The 17,786-nt window shown below is 42.0% G+C and overlaps 1 protein-coding gene across 1 annotated transcript in view; it reads right to left on the reverse strand.

The window, feature by feature from the left end:
• Positions 1 to 16,930, reverse strand: part of SLC17A6 (solute carrier family 17 member 6) — a 40,469-nt gene extending 23,539 nt beyond the window's left edge. The window contains exons 1-3 of the mRNA XM_005699512.3: positions 16,661 to 16,930; positions 13,816 to 14,068; positions 12,091 to 12,209 (exon numbers count right to left, since the gene is read on the reverse strand). Coding sequence (XP_005699569.1) covers positions 12,091 to 12,209; positions 13,816 to 14,068; positions 16,661 to 16,746 — 458 coding nt within the window. The 5' untranslated portion in view covers positions 16,747 to 16,930. The remainder of the gene's footprint in view (positions 1 to 12,090; positions 12,210 to 13,815; positions 14,069 to 16,660) is intronic.

The raw sequence follows: 17,786 nt of genomic DNA on the forward strand, positions 1-17,786 counted from the left end.
AGTTCTATTCTGTCCCTCCTATGGTTTGTCTGCTTATTTATTTTGTATAGTTGACTTACAACATTATACTATTTCAGGTGTAGAACACAGTGATTCAATATCTTTATAGATTAAAATTCATGCAAAGTCATTATAAACGAATGCCCATATTTCCTGTGATGTGTTTTCCATCCTTGTAACATTTAATGTATACCTAGTAGTTTGATTTGAAGTAAGTAGTTAAATAGAGAGCTCATTTGAGGAGGGTTTTGTCCTTTTATGAACAAAATCTAAGCTTCAGAAAAGAAGTCAAAGAAATCGGAAAACTGAGGATGGGAAAAAAGTTCTGGAATGTAACATAGTTTAGCACTGTGATTGCCAGAGTTCCTCATGTATGAACATCACCCTAAGGAGCATGTTCAAACACAGAGGGCTGGACCAGAGCTTCTGATTGCCTAGCTTGGTATGGTGCCTTAGAGTCTGTATTTCTAACAAGTACCCTGGTGGTGTTGCTGTTGCTTTTCCTGATATGAGAATAACTGATTTAGCAGTAATTTGCTAGATATTCCCCCCATAAAGAGACAGATCTGGGGCAAGGGAAAGGCCCAGAGAGAATGGAGCTTGTCATAGCTGAAATAAGAGCCTTGCCTTTTATTATAGAGGGGAGCAGCAAGGGTGAAGTGGAAACACCTGCTGAAAAGGACAATCTCCTTGATAAAATACAGATTATACGTAGATCATTCGATCAAGGCCAAAAGAGGAGTCCTCTGACCTTGTTTTGACTGTCCTCATTAACCAAATTGGGGGCTTCCCTGAAAGCTCAGTTGGTAAAGAATCCACCTGCAATGCAGGAGTCCCCAGTTCAATTCCTGGGTCAGGAAGATCCTCTGGAGAAAGAATACACTACCACTCCAGTATTCCTGGGCTTCCCTTGTGGCTCAGCTGGTAAAGAATCCACCTCCAATGCAGGAGACCTGGGTTTGATCCTTGGGTTGGGAAGATCCCCTGGAGAAGGGAACGGCTACCCACTCCAGTACTCTGGCCTGGAGAATTCCATCATCTGTATAGTCCATGGGGTCGCAAAGAGTCGGACGTGACTGCAATTTTCACTTCAGTTCATTAACCAAACTGATTGAGTGCCTGCCATATTTTTCTTTGGGACATATGAAACAGTACAACATAACATTAGTTAAGAATACATGTTCTATGGTTACACTGTATGAATTCAACTTCCAACTCCAATTTCTTGCTAGATCTGATCTTGTGCAGTTGTTACTACTTGAATTCTCTAAGCCGTACTTTCTCCATTTGTTAAGTGAAGATAGTGTATCTTCATACTTTAAGGGATTATCATGAAGATTAAATGAATCATTTATGAAAGGAGACAGTATCTGGTTAACAGTAAGTGGTTTATAATATCAGCTATCATGATATAGAAACTCCCTAACATTCAACAGAGTTCTCCAGAGAACTGTTATTGTCTTTTTTCTCCAGAATGTTTTTGCTCTAATTAATAATGCTATTTCTGTGACTATGGATTCAAAGTTGTTCTGTGTCATCCTGAAATTCTGGAAGCTTAAAGTGTCTGAATCTTGGCTCCCATTCTGAGGGCACATAGTATGGACTGAAATACATCAGTACATTGATCTGTACCTCAACAGTCTATTTAAAATATCTGACAGGAAACAAGCAAACAAAAATTGACAGTCTTCTTCAGATCAGTTTTACTTGTCTTGGTATCCCCTACACACTTGCCTTCAATACCTACCCACCACACACACGCACATGTACACACATACACACCTTTCTTTTCCAGCTGTCTCTCTCAGATATTTCTAAAGCACTGTAGATCACTTTCAAAAGACTTAACCCAAGATCCTCCATATTATTTGTGTCTCTTGGACAACACAATTTAGGTCTTTTATTTCTTCCAGTTCCTAGATGGTAGCAGAATACTTTGCATGTGGCATGTGCTTAAGAAACCACCACCAGCTCCTTTTGTATAAAGATTTTAAATCTGAGGAAGTGCTATCTTCCCTTCCCTAAATGTAGGTGATGACAGGTCTTTCTTCCTTGAGCCTTCTTTATCCCAATAGCCTTTAAGATCAGTTGACCATTTATTTGTTCTTGAGTCTTTAATGGGGACAACCTACTGTTCTGGGTATTCTAACAGTCCCAAAAAGCTGAGTTACTCCCTAGAATAACTGTAGGATAGTAGTTCTGGACTAATAGAATTGAGAATATTCCTGCGGATAAATCTGCACTTGAAATAGCAAGTGCATGGCCCAGTTTGGCCTCATCCTTAAGTCTTCGAAACAACACTGTGGATATACTAAAATCAACTGCCATTACACTTTCGATTCAGCACATCTTCATCAGCTTCTGAAATGACTCTCTTTAAGCTCTGCTTTCAAAATCAAATTAGGTGGTAATGTTTCAGAGGTGATATACTGTCCTCCTAAAGAATTTCTCCATTTATCAGTATTTAATGTAGTTGTGCTTGTATTATGCTTGACAGTTATCACTTTTGTTTGGCCTGATGTTACAGAAACCAACAAATATAAGCATTGAACATAAAGAAGTTGAAGAAATAGTAAATAGATTATGTACCAAGAAACATTTACTACTCACGTGTGTTTTATTTCCCTAGCACTAGTCTTGACTTTGACACACGACTGCATTTGAAAATAATACCCACCATCATCTGTTTTTCAAGTTTATCGTCTGATCAAAAGACTTCTCTTCCTTTTACCAGGTAGTGATTTTTGGGAAAGTTACTCTGCTATTCTGTTCAGTCTTCTGATCAGTAACACAATGTCTTTGAATATATAAGAATGTCTGCCTTATAGAGTTGCTGTAAGGAAGAATGATGATATATAGAAAGTTTAGTGATATGTCTATTTATTAATTTAATTCTAATTGCAATTGCATCTGCCTCCTAAAATGGAGGACTAAGAAAACTATGAAGACAATTTATATTTCATATCCTCTCTCTTCCTACCCCCAATACAAATGTACTGTTTGCACTGTTTAGGGAGAAAAAAAATTTTATACCTGAATGATCTACCTCACATTGATTGAAAAGCTCTTCTGATATTCACTCACCCCCTCTCCACTCTACATGATTAGAGTGTCTCTTCTGTGTTGCTATGCAATAGAGCTGGCTTTCTATTTTCCCCCATTTTAAAAAAAGAGCTAGATTTCTGGATTCATTTTAACTATGAGTTAGGAGAAGGTTGTACTCTACAGTATCATATGAGTTGAAGAGCCATGCTACTGCTTGACTTCAGGAGTTCAAAGGAAATATTTATTTTTCAGGTTCATTTTTATAACAACTTTGTCTTTTGAAATTCCACTGTAGCTTTCTTGCAGGTGGGTTTTAAATGTCCCACCATAGGTTAAATGTTAAACTGTAAACTGTAAATAGTAATGTATTCTATCTGAGAATATTTTAATGAATTGATGATTATAGAATATACATTTAAGATATTATTCAATATAATCAATTACATATTTGTAAAATTAATCCAATTTCTGATCCATAGGCTGAGTTTTCCATTTGTTTTGTGTTTTTTTTTTTTGCTTTATAATCCATTTCAATTAAGAAACTCATGTAAGGTCTGATCACAGCTTCTTCCAAATAAAGGTGAATAATGAGAAGTAAAGTAAATATTATAGTTTACATAAAATATTTTGTAGAAATAAATTTCCCCAAATATATTTTCATTTTAAAATAACTTGCTTAATTTTCTGACTTGTAAATGTACATTCTCAATAATATCAAACAATATTTATATCAGTATATATAATATCAGGTAGTATATTTATGTCAGTATATTTATATTAGTATTATATATAAAAACAAGCAATCAATGCAAATTCTACTAATTTTTTAGCAATGAAATAAACTAAAATATTGCTTTATCTGAACAAGAGTCAATATATAAAATCATTAATTAGATAAATATTGATGAACTTGAAGTTCCAAGTAATAAGAGGAACCTCAACTAAAATTATATTTTATTCTGTTTAAAGCCTTTGTCCTTATAATTGGCAACTAAGGTGCTACCTAAAAAAAATCCACTCCTGGTATAAATTTTGGTTGAGGGAAAAAAGCAAAGAAATATGCAAAAGTAAATATAAAAAAATCTTGACTTTTCTATGCCTGAAGAACAGGATTAGAAACTAATTCATGCTCTAAATGTATCAAAGAGCATCATTACAATATCTGTGAAATGAAATAACAGCCATTTGCTTGTTAAGATTGCTTTTCAAAATGATGAACTACTTGAAAGCTACTTAAAATTGTTTTCCTCATGATTTCCTTTGCAGTAAATAACATACTAAGATGAATTTGATTTGCTTATTTTCAAGTTAAAACCTCATTTTACTTGCTTCTCCTCTGTTATACACACATGTACACACACACACGCCCTCCAGTGTTTTCTTAAAGTGATTATATGTAAGAGAATATAATCACTTCATACTGTAAGACAAAAAAAAAAAAGAGGAAAGGTGTGTGTGTCTGTGTGTCTGTGTAAGTGTGAGTGAGAGAGGATGTTCTATATTATAAACAGATTCCCAGAACTGAGGAACATACAGTATCCCTGATACAGAAACATCTGAAGAAGCAAAGGCAGTTCTGAAAACCAGCACCACAACCTGCCTGATGATTAACATTCAGTGTGACCCACAGTGAGTTCGCTGTGAAATTCCCAGTCATCTTCTTTTTCCTGTGACCCATAGCCACAAACAACCTCACATATCAAGCCCACCCGACAAGCATTTGCCTGGAAGAGGTGACAGGAACGCTGGTGACTTGTCATTTCTACAGATGATATCTATTTTCCTGGAATCAATCAATCAGTTTCCATTTGGGTAGCAGCTTGTCACTTAACAAGGATCTAGTGTTTCTCACCCCAGGTGGGGCACTAATCCTCTTGGAGAGGATCTGTAGGAATAGACTGAGCCAGGCTGTTTAATGGATTTAATCTAATCAAATCAGGGCTTGGGTGCCTCCCTTTGTCACATCTGATGCTCCCATTCCCAAATTAAAAAAGGAATACACAAGTGCAAGCCAGCCCTTGGGTCCCTTGGTACCTCATTATGTTGTAAAAATGACTTCATCACTCATGACAGAGAAATTAGACAGCCCCAACAGTGGCATATGGCAGCGGGAGCATCATTCTACCAGCTGCCCACCTGACTCTCCTCCTTCAAAATCATGTCCCTCCCCCCAGAGGCCGCTTCTGCACTGCAGTAGTGGGATGTGGCAGCCGCAGCAGAAGCCAGACCTAGTAAGGGCGGGAGGAGAGGAGACTGGAAGGCGAGAGAAGCCCGTGTCAGCAAACCACGTGCAAACCCTCAGGGACCCCTCCTCCCCAATACATCTATTCTTCTCCTGGAAAGGGTATTTCTTTTGTCAGAAGAAAAGAAGACCTTTTCTGCATTGCCCCAGATACCAAACCTATAGAGCCCACAATGGGGAAATGGCTAGATGTTTGATAGGCAGCCAGATGACTGAAATAGAGATAGTCACCTCTGGCCCTAAAGGACTGGATCACTATGAACCAGTTCCCTCATAGCAAGATGGTGGTATTTTGCAGCAGGCTTTATAGTCACAGTCTGAATTATTTTCTCACCAAAAGGAATTTGTAAATGCTTCTCACTGGAAGAGTTAAGAAACTCCTGCAGGCAATCAGTGTTGCAATGGCTAAGTAAGTGTAGAAGACAAAAGATGATAAACAGGTGAGAGACAGAGAAAGAGAGAGTTTGGTGATGAGACTTAAGGATCTATTTCCAATGCTTATTATAATAAATGTCTTCATTATTTTATTTTTGTGAAAGAAAATGACAGAATAGTACCAGCAACATTATTTCTCTCTAGGCTTAAAGTATGAAGGCATTGTATTTAAAGTTCCTTTGTTCCTCTTTCTGAAAATCATTCTCACAAGAGGAGTTTTCATAATCAGGCAAGCCAGAATATTTACCTAAAGTATATCAAATTCCACTTATATAAATGCAAATGCATGTTAGTAAACAGTTCTATAATCTGTACATTAGACTTTGTTAATTTTTAAGTATAAATCCTCTCTTCTTTATAGCGGTAGTACAAATTGAGCTGTATCAATTAGAGTTGCAAGCAAGAGCCTCTTTCTTCTAGACAGAGGGTCTAAACTATCCCAGTCATGCTCAGATCTCTACTATCTTCTAGAAGCTCAAACTGCCAAAGGGCTTGGTCAGTAGAAAAACTTCCAAATACCATGTTTTTTTCCCTCCAGAAAAATCACACTATTTGTCTAAGTCATTATCATGTATGCATTTTGCCTTTTGCAGGGAAAAGAACAGAATCACTTGGGTTATGGCTAAATCATTTGGGAGCCAGTACACACACACACAGATATAGTATGTTTCTCCTGCCACAAAAATCTAAGAATCCCTAGGGCCTGCTAAAGGCTTCTCTCTCTAATTCATGGATTTCTGTCCTGGATTTAGGGTATGATGGATTGTAGGCACTCATTCAGAGAGTAGAGGGCTCAACTTGCTACTGAAAGTGAATATTGCAATAAGCCATATAATATCAGGCGGAGATGTCAACTTTCAATGCTGAGAGAGGTTGTAGTCATGTATTACTGGACACCTGAGTTTTAGTCACAATCTCTTTGTGACTTTGAACAAGTCACCACCTCCCTGATTTTCTATTTCCTTTCCCAATAGATAAAATGAGAGGATCAAATGAGTTGAACCCTCAGTTCAGTTGAGTTCAGTTGTGTCTGACTCTCTGTGACCCCATGGACTACAACACGCCAGGCCTCCCTGTCCATCACCAACTCCCAGAGCTTACTCAAACTCATGTCCATCGCGCCGGTGAAGGGATCCAACCATTTCATCCTCTGTCATCCCCTTCTCCTCCCGCATGCAATCTTTCCCAGCATCTGGGTCTTTTCAAATGAGAGTTCCTTGCATCAGGTGGCCAAAGTATTGGAGCTTCAGCTTTAGCATCAGTCCTTCCAATGAATATTCAGGACTGATTTCCTTTAGGATGGATTGGTTGGATCTCTTTGAAGTCCAAAGGACTTTCAAGAGTCTTCTCCAACACCATAATTCAAAAGCATCAATACTTTGGCACTCAGCTTTCTTTATAGTCCAACTCTCACATCCATACATGACTATTGGAAAAACCATGTCGGTAAAATGATGTCTCTGCTTTTTGATATGCTGTCTAGGTCTGTCATAGCTTTTCTTCCAAGAAGCAAGCGTCTTTTAATTTCATGGCTGAACTCACCATCTGCTGTGATTTTGGATCCCCCCAAAATAAAGCCTCTCACAGTTTCCATTGTTTCCCTATCTAGTTGCCATGAAGCGATGGGATCAGATGCCATGATCTTAGTTTTCTGAATGTTGAGCTTTAAGCCAACTTTTTCACTCTCCTCTTTCACTTTCATCAAAAGGCTCTTTAGTTCTTCTTCACTTGCTGTTTTTTCTGTTATCAGGAGTTCACTATATGCTACAGATACATGTGATGGTCAGTTTGTTATCTGAATAAAGAACTGTTTTCTCTTTAGCAAAAGTCAAGTTAGAAACCCCAGAATACCTGAAAAGATAAAATGTTCCACTAGGAACTGAACTCTCTTTGAATAAAGGATAGGGGTGTGGGAAATAATCTTTAATTTTTATCAGAGAAGTCTAACCTCAAACTTATATGGATTTCTCTAAGCACATTTATAATGCCTGGCTAAAATTCAAAGATTCCATATACTGAAATTCTATAATCCCTATACTGTTGGCTAAAAGTATTTTTAAAGACAGCTGTTTACAAGCCTTTACATGAGACTTATAGCACTTTCAGCAAACAATAATTTTAACTATGAATAATATATATGGAAAATAATTTTAAAGGCAGAAATCTGATATGAGAAAAGAGCTATTTTTATCACAAGAGAAATAATCTTTTTGCATTACTAATTCTTAAGGCAAATTTAAACACAAGTGATACCGAATGATCAGGGTATTTTTCTTTCATTGTTTTTTGAATATAAAATGCTATTAGAAATAAGTAACAGTCAACAATTATTGAGTACCAGGCATGCTTAAGAATTTTACACATATTCTCATATTTAGCCGTCATGATACTCCCAGCAGGTAAATAGTTTAACTAACTCCTTTTACAGAAATACAAACTGAGGCTCAGAGAGTTTAAATAATGTTTCATGCCATTCGGTTATTAAGTAGTACATTCAGGAGTCTGAACACAACCCTATTGGCTTTAGAATCTGTAGTTAAAGTGTGAAACACTTTGTTGAGATGTTATTTCATTTACTCAATAAGTATCTATCGTAAGCCAGGCACTCTTTGAGATGCTAGAGATATAGTGGTGTTAATATATGACAAAGCTACTTGCACTCCTGGAGCTCACATTTTACTGTAGAAAGCAGTCATTTCTTAGTTATAGATCGTTAAGAAAAATACTGGTATGATAGCTGGCAGTGGTGCTACATAAAAAATTAAAGCAGAGTTGGGAAATCAGGAGAACAGGAGCAGAATAGGGAATGTTTTTAAATAGTGCTTAAGTAATATTTCCACCTAGACAGAGGCAAGAATAGTCTCTGAATACAACATCATCCACTAAAAACATAATGTTGACCAAACTTCCTTCGATAAATCTGACCTTCTTTGGTTATGCCTTTGCAAAAATTTTGTTGTTTCTTCCATTAAGTCATTGACCAGGCTCCTCATCACTCTCTAAATGCAAGATAAAGATAGTTTTTAGTAATTTCACATTTGTAAGTATCTGAGTTACCATAAGCCTTATAAGTCTTATTGTTTAAAGACAAAATTAATTTGCCCCCAATACTTTTTAATCACTGTATTAAATATGTTCTCATCTAAAAACACTACAGGTTTTGTAAGAAATCTTCCTTTGATTCCCCACTTTAAAACCCTCTATAGAGGGAGTTGACCAAATTCTCCTATCCAGGGTGTGCAATAGCCCTTGAAGGCAAGGTAAAGAAAATGATGATTCAGGAGCTTTCCTGGAGACCCAGTTTCCTTTCCCCCACAACTCCCTACCTCCTCTTCTCAATGAGCAGAAAAGCAAGAATTCTGAGAATTGGACCAGAAAAAGAACCAAGAAATCTGTATTCTGACCAAGAGTGGGCTGTTTTTGCTTAATTCATAAAATGGAGAAGCCAAATCATTGCTGTTTGTTTTTCATTGAGAAATCTGCCAGGAGGTGTAACCAGAAGCCCTTCTCTCTAGGGGAGCTGTCTCCACAGGCGTCAGCTCTTCTACTCCAGTTCCACCCACAACACTGATGGCAAACACTTCCAAAGAGAGCTTTTTTTACACCAAGAGGGAAAGGACTCTGTCCCCAGCATCCCACTCCAGGGAAAGCTTGTTCTATTATTAAATGATCTGTAGGGAAGGCAGAGTGGGTGCACAATGCTTGTAGGTGGAAAATTGGTCTTGCTATGTTGCTTTTGCTGTTTTGAAAATGGAAACACACATCTTTCAAGCCAATTCTAAAAATTCATAAAACTTCATGTTAAAAAAAGTCTTCTAAGATAAAATTATACGCAGCATGTACAGGACTAATTGGACATTTACCAACTAGTCAATGAAAGTGTCTCTGGGTGATTAAGTTATGTAAGATTTTTATTGTCCTTTCTTTTTACTATAATTTTCCTATTTGATATGTAACACTTTTATAATCAGGAAAGGAAATGTTATGCATTTTTAAACCTGTTTTCACAAGAGGTTTCCAGTATATATTTCTCATTGTATGCTTTTAATAATATTTTTTAAAATATTAAAAATAAAGCAGATAATCAAAATCTTACAAAGTGAACAGGTTCACTTTCTTATCTGTTCACAATATTTTACAATAAAATTTGACTTTGTTTTCTCTGCCTTGGATAACACAAAACATCATATATGAAAAATATTGTTTCTCTCTTCTAAATATCTACTTAAAGATAATGTGGTTTTGGATCCAAATAAAAATTCTAAGCTTCAGGACATTTTCTCTTGAGGAAAATCTTCAAATAAATTAGAACCTGAGTCAGCATCAGCCTTTTCTTTACTAGCCATGACACAAGTGATAGCAATGAGCTTGCATTTTTTTTAACCTAGAAAAACCTGTTTACTGACCTCCCAGTGTTAGAAAGAGTGAAAGCTAAAGCATCCCTGATGTGTTTTCCTGGCAGGAAAATGTTAGCATTTTAACATTTGGCAAGCTGAAGGTTTTGACTCTGAAAAAAACTTGAAGGCATAGCCATTATATTTTTATTTCACCTTTTATTGAGTTTCCTTGTGTGTGTGTGAATTTATGCATGGTTTTCCACTGAAGTGAAAAATATTTTACATATGTATGTTTGGAGTATCTTTCTGGGAAGTTTATTTTGTTTTGGAAAATATTTTTAGGAAAAAATTATTGGCACTGCATTATGGATATAAAAGTCAAAATGTAACATATTTATTGCCAGTAATATTTAAGAAAATAGTTCTTTAAATTTTTCTGCCTTATGTCAATTTTTAAAATTTATCCCATCCATAAAATAGGGTTCTCTACACAGTTAATAATTTTCAGTTTAAACTGATACCATTTTTAAAAGTATATATATATATATATATATAATATATATATATATATTTAATCCTGTTGAGCCTGAGTATTAGCCATCACAATGTTAGGGTAAAGATAATATTCAAGAGGCATTATTTCTAGTCTATTGCACTCTCCTCAATATTTTGAGGACAAAAATCCTCACCCTAGGGGCATTAAGCCGAAAATAAATTCCCAAGAATCTCTCCCTAGGTCTTGGAGATGACTGAGAAAATTGGGGCCAGAAAACGCCTCTCCTGAATGGGACTGCAGGTGACAAAAGCCAGGGAAGGGAGATATCACTGAGGGATGAGAGACCGGTTTAGGGAAGCAGAGAGGAGATCAAGACTAGGGAGGTGCCCAGTTCTAGATCACTTCCCAGAAACACTGAATCTTTGGCGGGGAAGGAGAGAGGTGAAGTCCTAGGTAGGCTCTGAAAGAAGACCCAAAATCTTTATCTGGGGTCTCTATGCAGCAAATGGGCTTCCCTGTTGGCTCAGAGGGTAAAGAATCTGCCTGCAATATGAGAGACCAGGATTCGATCCCTGGGTTGGGAAGATCCCCTGGAGAAGGGCATGGCAACCCCCGCCAGTATTCTTGCCTGGGAAATGCCATGGATGGAGAAGCCTAGCGGGCTATCCCCCCCAGAGTTGAAAGAGTCCGACAAGACTTGGCGACTAAACCACCAACCACTATGCAGCAATACCAGGAAAGGCGAGAGCATCTGTTCTTTCTCAGCTTAACACTTAGATTTAAGTGCACACAGTGAAGCAAGCGAAGCTGATTCTCACCGTCGGAGGGCCAGGCTATGCTCCTTGACACCCCCACCCCACCCCATCAGTCGCTTTGCCTCGCACTTCGGGGTGCCTCTGCAGATGCCGGCGGGGGAACTGGAGGGCTGGCGCTAGGACCCCGGCCGCCGTCACCACCGCAGCCAGGCTAGAGGCCGCTGGACGCAGCTGAGCGCCTTCCCCACCCCGCCCCTGCTCCGCCGAGCTCATTAACAGGTGGAATCGCACCCGGGGCGCCTGAAATCCCGCCTGCCTCCATAGAAACAAATCCGGCAGACCCAGAGCACCATCTGGGCGGGCTTTCGATGCGCCCTGCCAGGTCAGCATCACACAGAGCCGTGGTACCCGCGGGATGCGCGGAGCGGCGCGCAGTGACGCCCCCACCCTTTGTGCACCGGGAGGCACGGTCTCAGCTGTCCGGCTCCCCGGCCGGCCTCAGCACCTACCAGGCCTTGGGGCACGTCGACCATTTCATCAGAAGCCGGTTACACCCGCGCTGGGAGGGGGCGGCGGGAACCTGCACCAACATCCTTGAGGGCGCCTTATTCTGGAAGGAGGCACCATGTTCCAGCCCCGAGAGTGTATTCCAGGGGACTAGGAGACCTCGTCCAGGAGTTCCCCAGTCCCGCGGGGCTCTCGCGCCGGCCCCAGCTTCCGCTACCCTTCGGGGGGTATAAATCCCACCTCTCTGCGCCCCGTCGGGCCCCGGAGCTTTACCTGTTGGCTGCCAGCCGAGAAGCGATGTAGCCGCCCGGAATCTGGGTGATGATATAGCCCCAAAAGAAAGAACCGTGGATCATCCCTACGGTTTCCGGGTCCCAGTTGAATTTGGCTTTCTATGGAGTAGGGAAGAAAGAAACAGGTGGAGGGAGATCGTTTAGTCAGGGCTTTGGGCTGGAAATTCACGATCAGTTGTTCTCTGCCGAACGGCCCTCACCGCCCGAGGTACTCCCTGACTTCTAGGCGTGGGGATGGCTTAATGTTCGTTTCCTAACAAAATTAAATCTATACCTTCTTACAGAGAAGAAAATCCTCTTTTCACTGAAAAACAGTGCTCGTTTGAAGTGGATTCATAGCGAAGCTGGGTGCCTTGACTTTGCTCCCCGACGACTGCCTGGCAGGTCGGATCGCCTCTATGAATGACTAGCCGGCAGGGCTTGAGTTTGGGAAATGAGGACTCTCCGCGAGGAGATTCTGTTCGCTGGCGGGGGACAGAGACACCTGACGGGGGTCCGTGTAGCCCAGGCCGACCTGTTGGGCTGCAGCGGTGGAATCGCTGGGAGAATGGAACCCAACTGGGAAAAAGCTGGGGAAGAGGGGCTGGGGAGCTTGGGATGGAACGCGCGGAAGTCGGAGGAGCTAGTGGGAAGGATGGTGGTCCCTGAAAAGTGGGGATGGGTCTGGGCCAGAAAGATTTGAAAAGGCCCAGGGAAACCGGGGGAGTTAGTGGAGACGGAGGTGGCACTCAGGGGTAGTCTGACGAGCAGAAGAGGGGTGTGTCTGAAGGTCCTGGCCTAACTCCGCCCTCGCCAGCGTGGCTTGCCATCCAAGGCGAACCTTAAGTAAACTGGGGCTAACTATCCGCACAGGAAAGGTGAAAGAGCCCTTATTCGGCGTGGGAAACTGGAGACCCTTTTTCTAACCCCTTTGAATAAAATCCTGAAACTAAACGCCCTTCGCAGGATCTCCAAGAATAACCCAGGGCCCATCAGGGCTCACAGTTTCCCATCCACAAGCCCATCCCGAATTTATCATCCCAACCCCCAACCCTTGCTCTGCCACTTAAATTCTCTCAGGTCTCTATACAGGAAGTCTCCGGACCCGCGGGTTTCCGTGCCCTTGACTTTGACCGCCCCCCCTCCCCAGGCACCACTCAACGCACTTTGTACGATTACGGGAGGGCGGCACTGGGTTCCCGGTGACCCTGAGCCTGTCAAGCTCCTCTTTGTCCGCCAGTCAGGGCGGCTCCTAAAGACCTCTTGGCTAAAACTGCCGATAGGTGTGCACAGTTGCTTTGATTTGTTTTTCGGTTTTGTTTCATTGTGGTGATTAAGAATGTTGGGAGAGAACTGCAGAGAGTTGGGGGAAATAATAACTGATCTGCTGCTTTATTCCTCCGGGTAAAAGACAACTAGTTCGATTTAGATTTTACGGACGGTATTGAGGATCAAGTCCTTATATGAAATCTCTATCCTCAAAAAGCTATTGAGCTTTTTCCACTTTACTATTTTCCACGTTGCTGGGGAGAAAAAGAAGGCCCAGAGAACAGAAGCGGCGTGCTCCAACGTAAACAGGGATCGATAACATTGCCGCGGCCACGTCTAGAAGGGCAGGGCTAGAGGGGGCCTTGAGGGGCAACCACGCCCTCCGCATTCGGCGGGGAGAGCGAGGCTCAAACAGGTGAAGCGGGTCTGCGACACCCCCGCGCCAGCCGTCGCGTACCTCCTTGATCACCTTGCCCCCGCGGTGGATGGTGCTGTTGTTGACCATGTCCACGATGGCCACGCCCAGGTTGCAGCGGATGCCGAAGGAGATGCAGAAGCCCAGGCCGCTCATGATGGCGATGATGTAGCGACGCGGCAGGCCGAAGCACGTGCAGTCGCACAGCGGCGCCTTCTTCTCAGGCACCTCCAGGGGCTTCCCATCCTCCGTCAGCTCGATGGTCTCCCCGGCGTCCTGCTTCTTCTCCAGCACCCTGCGCGGCACAGCGTGGGGAGGCAAGGACGCGGGGTTTAGGCACCCCGCCTACGCCGGGGCCATTCCCAGCTCCCGGAACCTGTCAGAGCTGGGGGAGGGGGGCCCTGACCGCCTTGCCAACCCTCAGGAGTTAGGGAGCTGGGGCCACACCAGACTTCAGGGACTCCCGGGCTCCCTCCCCGCGGCAGCATCTCTTCAACTTTCAATATTTTATCTTCTCTGGCAGCCAGTCCCCCTTCCCTCGGGGATTCACCCCACAGTGCCTTGATCCACATCCATCGCCTGGGCCTGACTTTCATGTGGGGTCTGCAGTTTGGAAAAGGGTGACCCGAACGGCGCCTTCTCAGCACCTGTGTAGACGCCTCCCCGCCGCAGCGCTCTACCCGAGTCGCTGTCCTGCAGCCCCCAGTCTCCCGAGGGCTGCTCCGCGGCGGCGGGCCCAGGCACGCTCCTGCACCCGCGTACCCCTTCCTTTCCGGCTAAGTTAATCCCCCGGGACGGAGGACGCCGGGATACCGTCCCCGGCTGAGCCCGGGAGCCCCCGGGGACCAAGGCCTGTCCCGTCCAGTGCCCCCGCGGAGGTCTGCGAAGGCTCCGTGAGTGTCACGCCCTCTCCCTTCCCCTTCCTCTAACCCCAGGATGCCAGTTCAACGTTCACTCTCCTGTGACACAGCTTACTCTTTTCCCTCTTTTTACTCGAATTTGAAACAAAGGCCTCTGCCGCATATGGCCGACACCAAAGCTTCCTACTGCCAGAACATGAATAATTAATTATTCACAATCTTGCGTCATTACTATCTCAGTTACAAACACCGAAAAATGTCCTGGGCCCATTTCCAAAGACAATGCGACTCCCAGATACACGAACGCGCCCCCAAATCAACTCTGGGAAGATGTCCCACATCAAGGTAGAAGACACCAGATTTATGTTTCTGTTTGTGTGTGTGTTTTAACTTGTGTAGTGTTTCACAAGATTTCACCCCTCTGATTCAATCGCTCTGGGTTTTGTCCTTGGGGGTAGGGGAAAGTAGAGTGATGGAATGGTTTAACTTAGAAGCTGATAGTGCTGTTCTGGTCCACAGTATATCCGTGAAATTTCTATTAAAAAGAAGAATGTGAAGGGTAACACATCGTGAACCTTTGAGATGGATATTTAAACAAAGAACCTCTCAGTTTACAGTTTGCAGATGTTTTCCAATCCACCATGTATCTTGCCACACAGAATCATTTTCATACACATAGAGAAAGCAAAATAGATCAATTTCAAGAATACCTAGCTTGGGAGACAGCTGTTAAGCAATTTGAGGCTACTAGGAAAAAAAGTCAGACTTGCAAATTCTGCAAAATACAAACTGGGGAACAGATCATAAAGCTAACTGTAGCTATGTTAGTACTTATTCCTAAAGTCTAATTCCAGCATTAGAGCATATGGCAATGTATTTATTTTAGGAGAGTAAAATTCCATTAATGAGATTTTTTTTTTCACATTGGCTTCATCTGCTCATATATGCAAAGTTAAACTCTGCACCTGAACTCCCCACTGATGGCAGTTGGGCTGGGAAAGATAGCTCTTTCCAGGGCATCTGTGGAACTGCAGGGCCCTTGCAGTATTTACTGCCGCATAGGTGCATGATGGTGCCTACAAGAAGCCCACCAGAGCTGGAGAGATTGGGGAAACTGGGACGTGCATAAGTCATTTTCTTTACATTTCCAAAGGATTCAATTTACCAAGTTTGAAGATTAGCACTCTCTTAGAATCATTTCTCCTTTTGTTTCTGCCCTTTCTTCTTGATTTTGCTCCTGTTATTAAGAAAGGGTGTATTTGTGTCATATTCTTGAACATATTTAAAGTTGTAAAATTTACAGAATAGTACAGTGACTACAGAGAGGATTTAAAATTTTAAAACGTTTCTAATACTTCCAAAGTCATTTGGCTGATTATTATTATGGCTCTTCTTAAAAGCACTGTGATATTTCCCACACAAGAAATAGACATCTAAGAGAGATCAAATAATTAAAAATATATATACATTGTTTCAGATTTAAAAAGAGGAACTGCTATTGCTATCAATTATTGATATATTTTGATTATTCCTTCAGTACAGAAGGAAGATTCCACTGGGGGATTCTCTACTCAAGTGGTTTTGAAACTAAAACCCAGCTTTCTTTCTGCCACTGCTCTTCAGAATTTTATTAATTTTTTAGGTGGTTGTGTTATTTTTTCCTTTTTCTGCATTAAAGGAATTTAATTTGGTGTCACGATAAGCAACAAAAGAAAGGCTCTTTGAACAGGTGCAGGTCATTTCTCAATTGTAAAAAGGATAAATCCTCAGTAGGAAAGGATAAGAATCTGCAGGTACCACAGCAAAAATCACACACATACACACACACAAACAGCAGACAGGTTAATTTAGTGCAACATTCCTGAATTAATAAGTAGGTTTCCAGAGCAGCCTCACTTCAGCAATGAGCAAAAAGAAAGATTTTCCGATCGTATTACAATATCTAAGCAACCAGGGTTTAAGGAAATAGCTCTGCAGATTTTCTTTCATGCTGAGTCCCAGGCAAACATAGGTTTGCTTTCCCTTACCTGTAGATCTGGCCGAGGGATTTTCCAGCAAAATTCTTTAGCCCCTCTTTTCCTGGTGTCAAAATCCTTTGTTTTACCGACTCCATTCTTGCAAAGCTTGGTGTCGGCTCTTGCCAGATTTAAACAGAGATCGCTATGAAAGGTGAGAGTTGCGCATATTATCTCAATCGCTTAAGGTAGTTGTAGGTGTTTTTTTTTTTTTTTTTTTTTTCCCTCCTCAGCAGAATGGTATCGGTGTGCCTCTTGCTAGAGTGCTAGTGAGAGAGGGGAGGGAGAATACAACAGAATAGCTGCATGCAACCCACGGGTTTCCTAATAGGAGAGTTGGTAGACACAATCAGAAAGTCTCATTGGAAGGGGAGGATCCGGTGGCAAAGGGCGCACGCAGTGCCATGGTATTTGAGCTGGTGCAGATGACTCCTTGTCCTGGAAGTCAGTCCTCTCGAAAACAATGTAAATCCTCGGTTTTAAAAGCCTTGTTGCTGACAAACCCTCTGCCTTTCTAACGCGGGTGGAAATATCACAGAACTCTTGTGTAAGGAAGAAGTCGAAAGAATAGTACTTTTTAAAATGGTGCCTTTGCTGTAAGAAGCAGAGCACCTCCGAAACTCATGGGAGCATCTTAGGTCTCAGGTGAGCGATGCCGCTGTTAGTTTCCCTTCTTGCCCATGATCTCCTCCCATCACGCCAGCGCAAACTCTGCTCTGCGGTAGAGTCGAATTAAGATGGAGAAAGCTTGCTGCTCTTTGAGGACGTGAGTAAATAACAGATACACTGTTGTGATTTGGGCAGCGTCAGGAAAGATTTTTTTCAGCACCGCTGACAGCGCCCGTCTGGGCGCTTCATGGCAAAATGGTTCAGCACCACGGACAGAGTAAGTCTTCGGAAAAGGGGCGGTTTCTTTTGGCTGGTCTGGTTGCCAACTTTCTAGGGGAACTGGAAGGATGGCCCTGACCAAGGACCAAACTGGGGATTCAGGAATGGATGCTATGGAAACCAAGTGAGAAGATGTCATCGTCGCCAGGGTTTTCAGGGAGAATGGTGCATTTAGCTCTGCAAGGGAGGAAGATTTTATTAAAAATTGACAAGTTACTTCTAGTTTGCTACATTTTGCCCAGCATGCTGA

The sequence above is a fragment of the Capra hircus genome, chromosome 29 (assembly GCF_001704415.2).
Source record: "Capra hircus breed San Clemente chromosome 29, ASM170441v1, whole genome shotgun sequence".
Lineage (NCBI taxonomy): Eukaryota > Metazoa > Chordata > Mammalia > Artiodactyla > Bovidae > Capra > Capra hircus.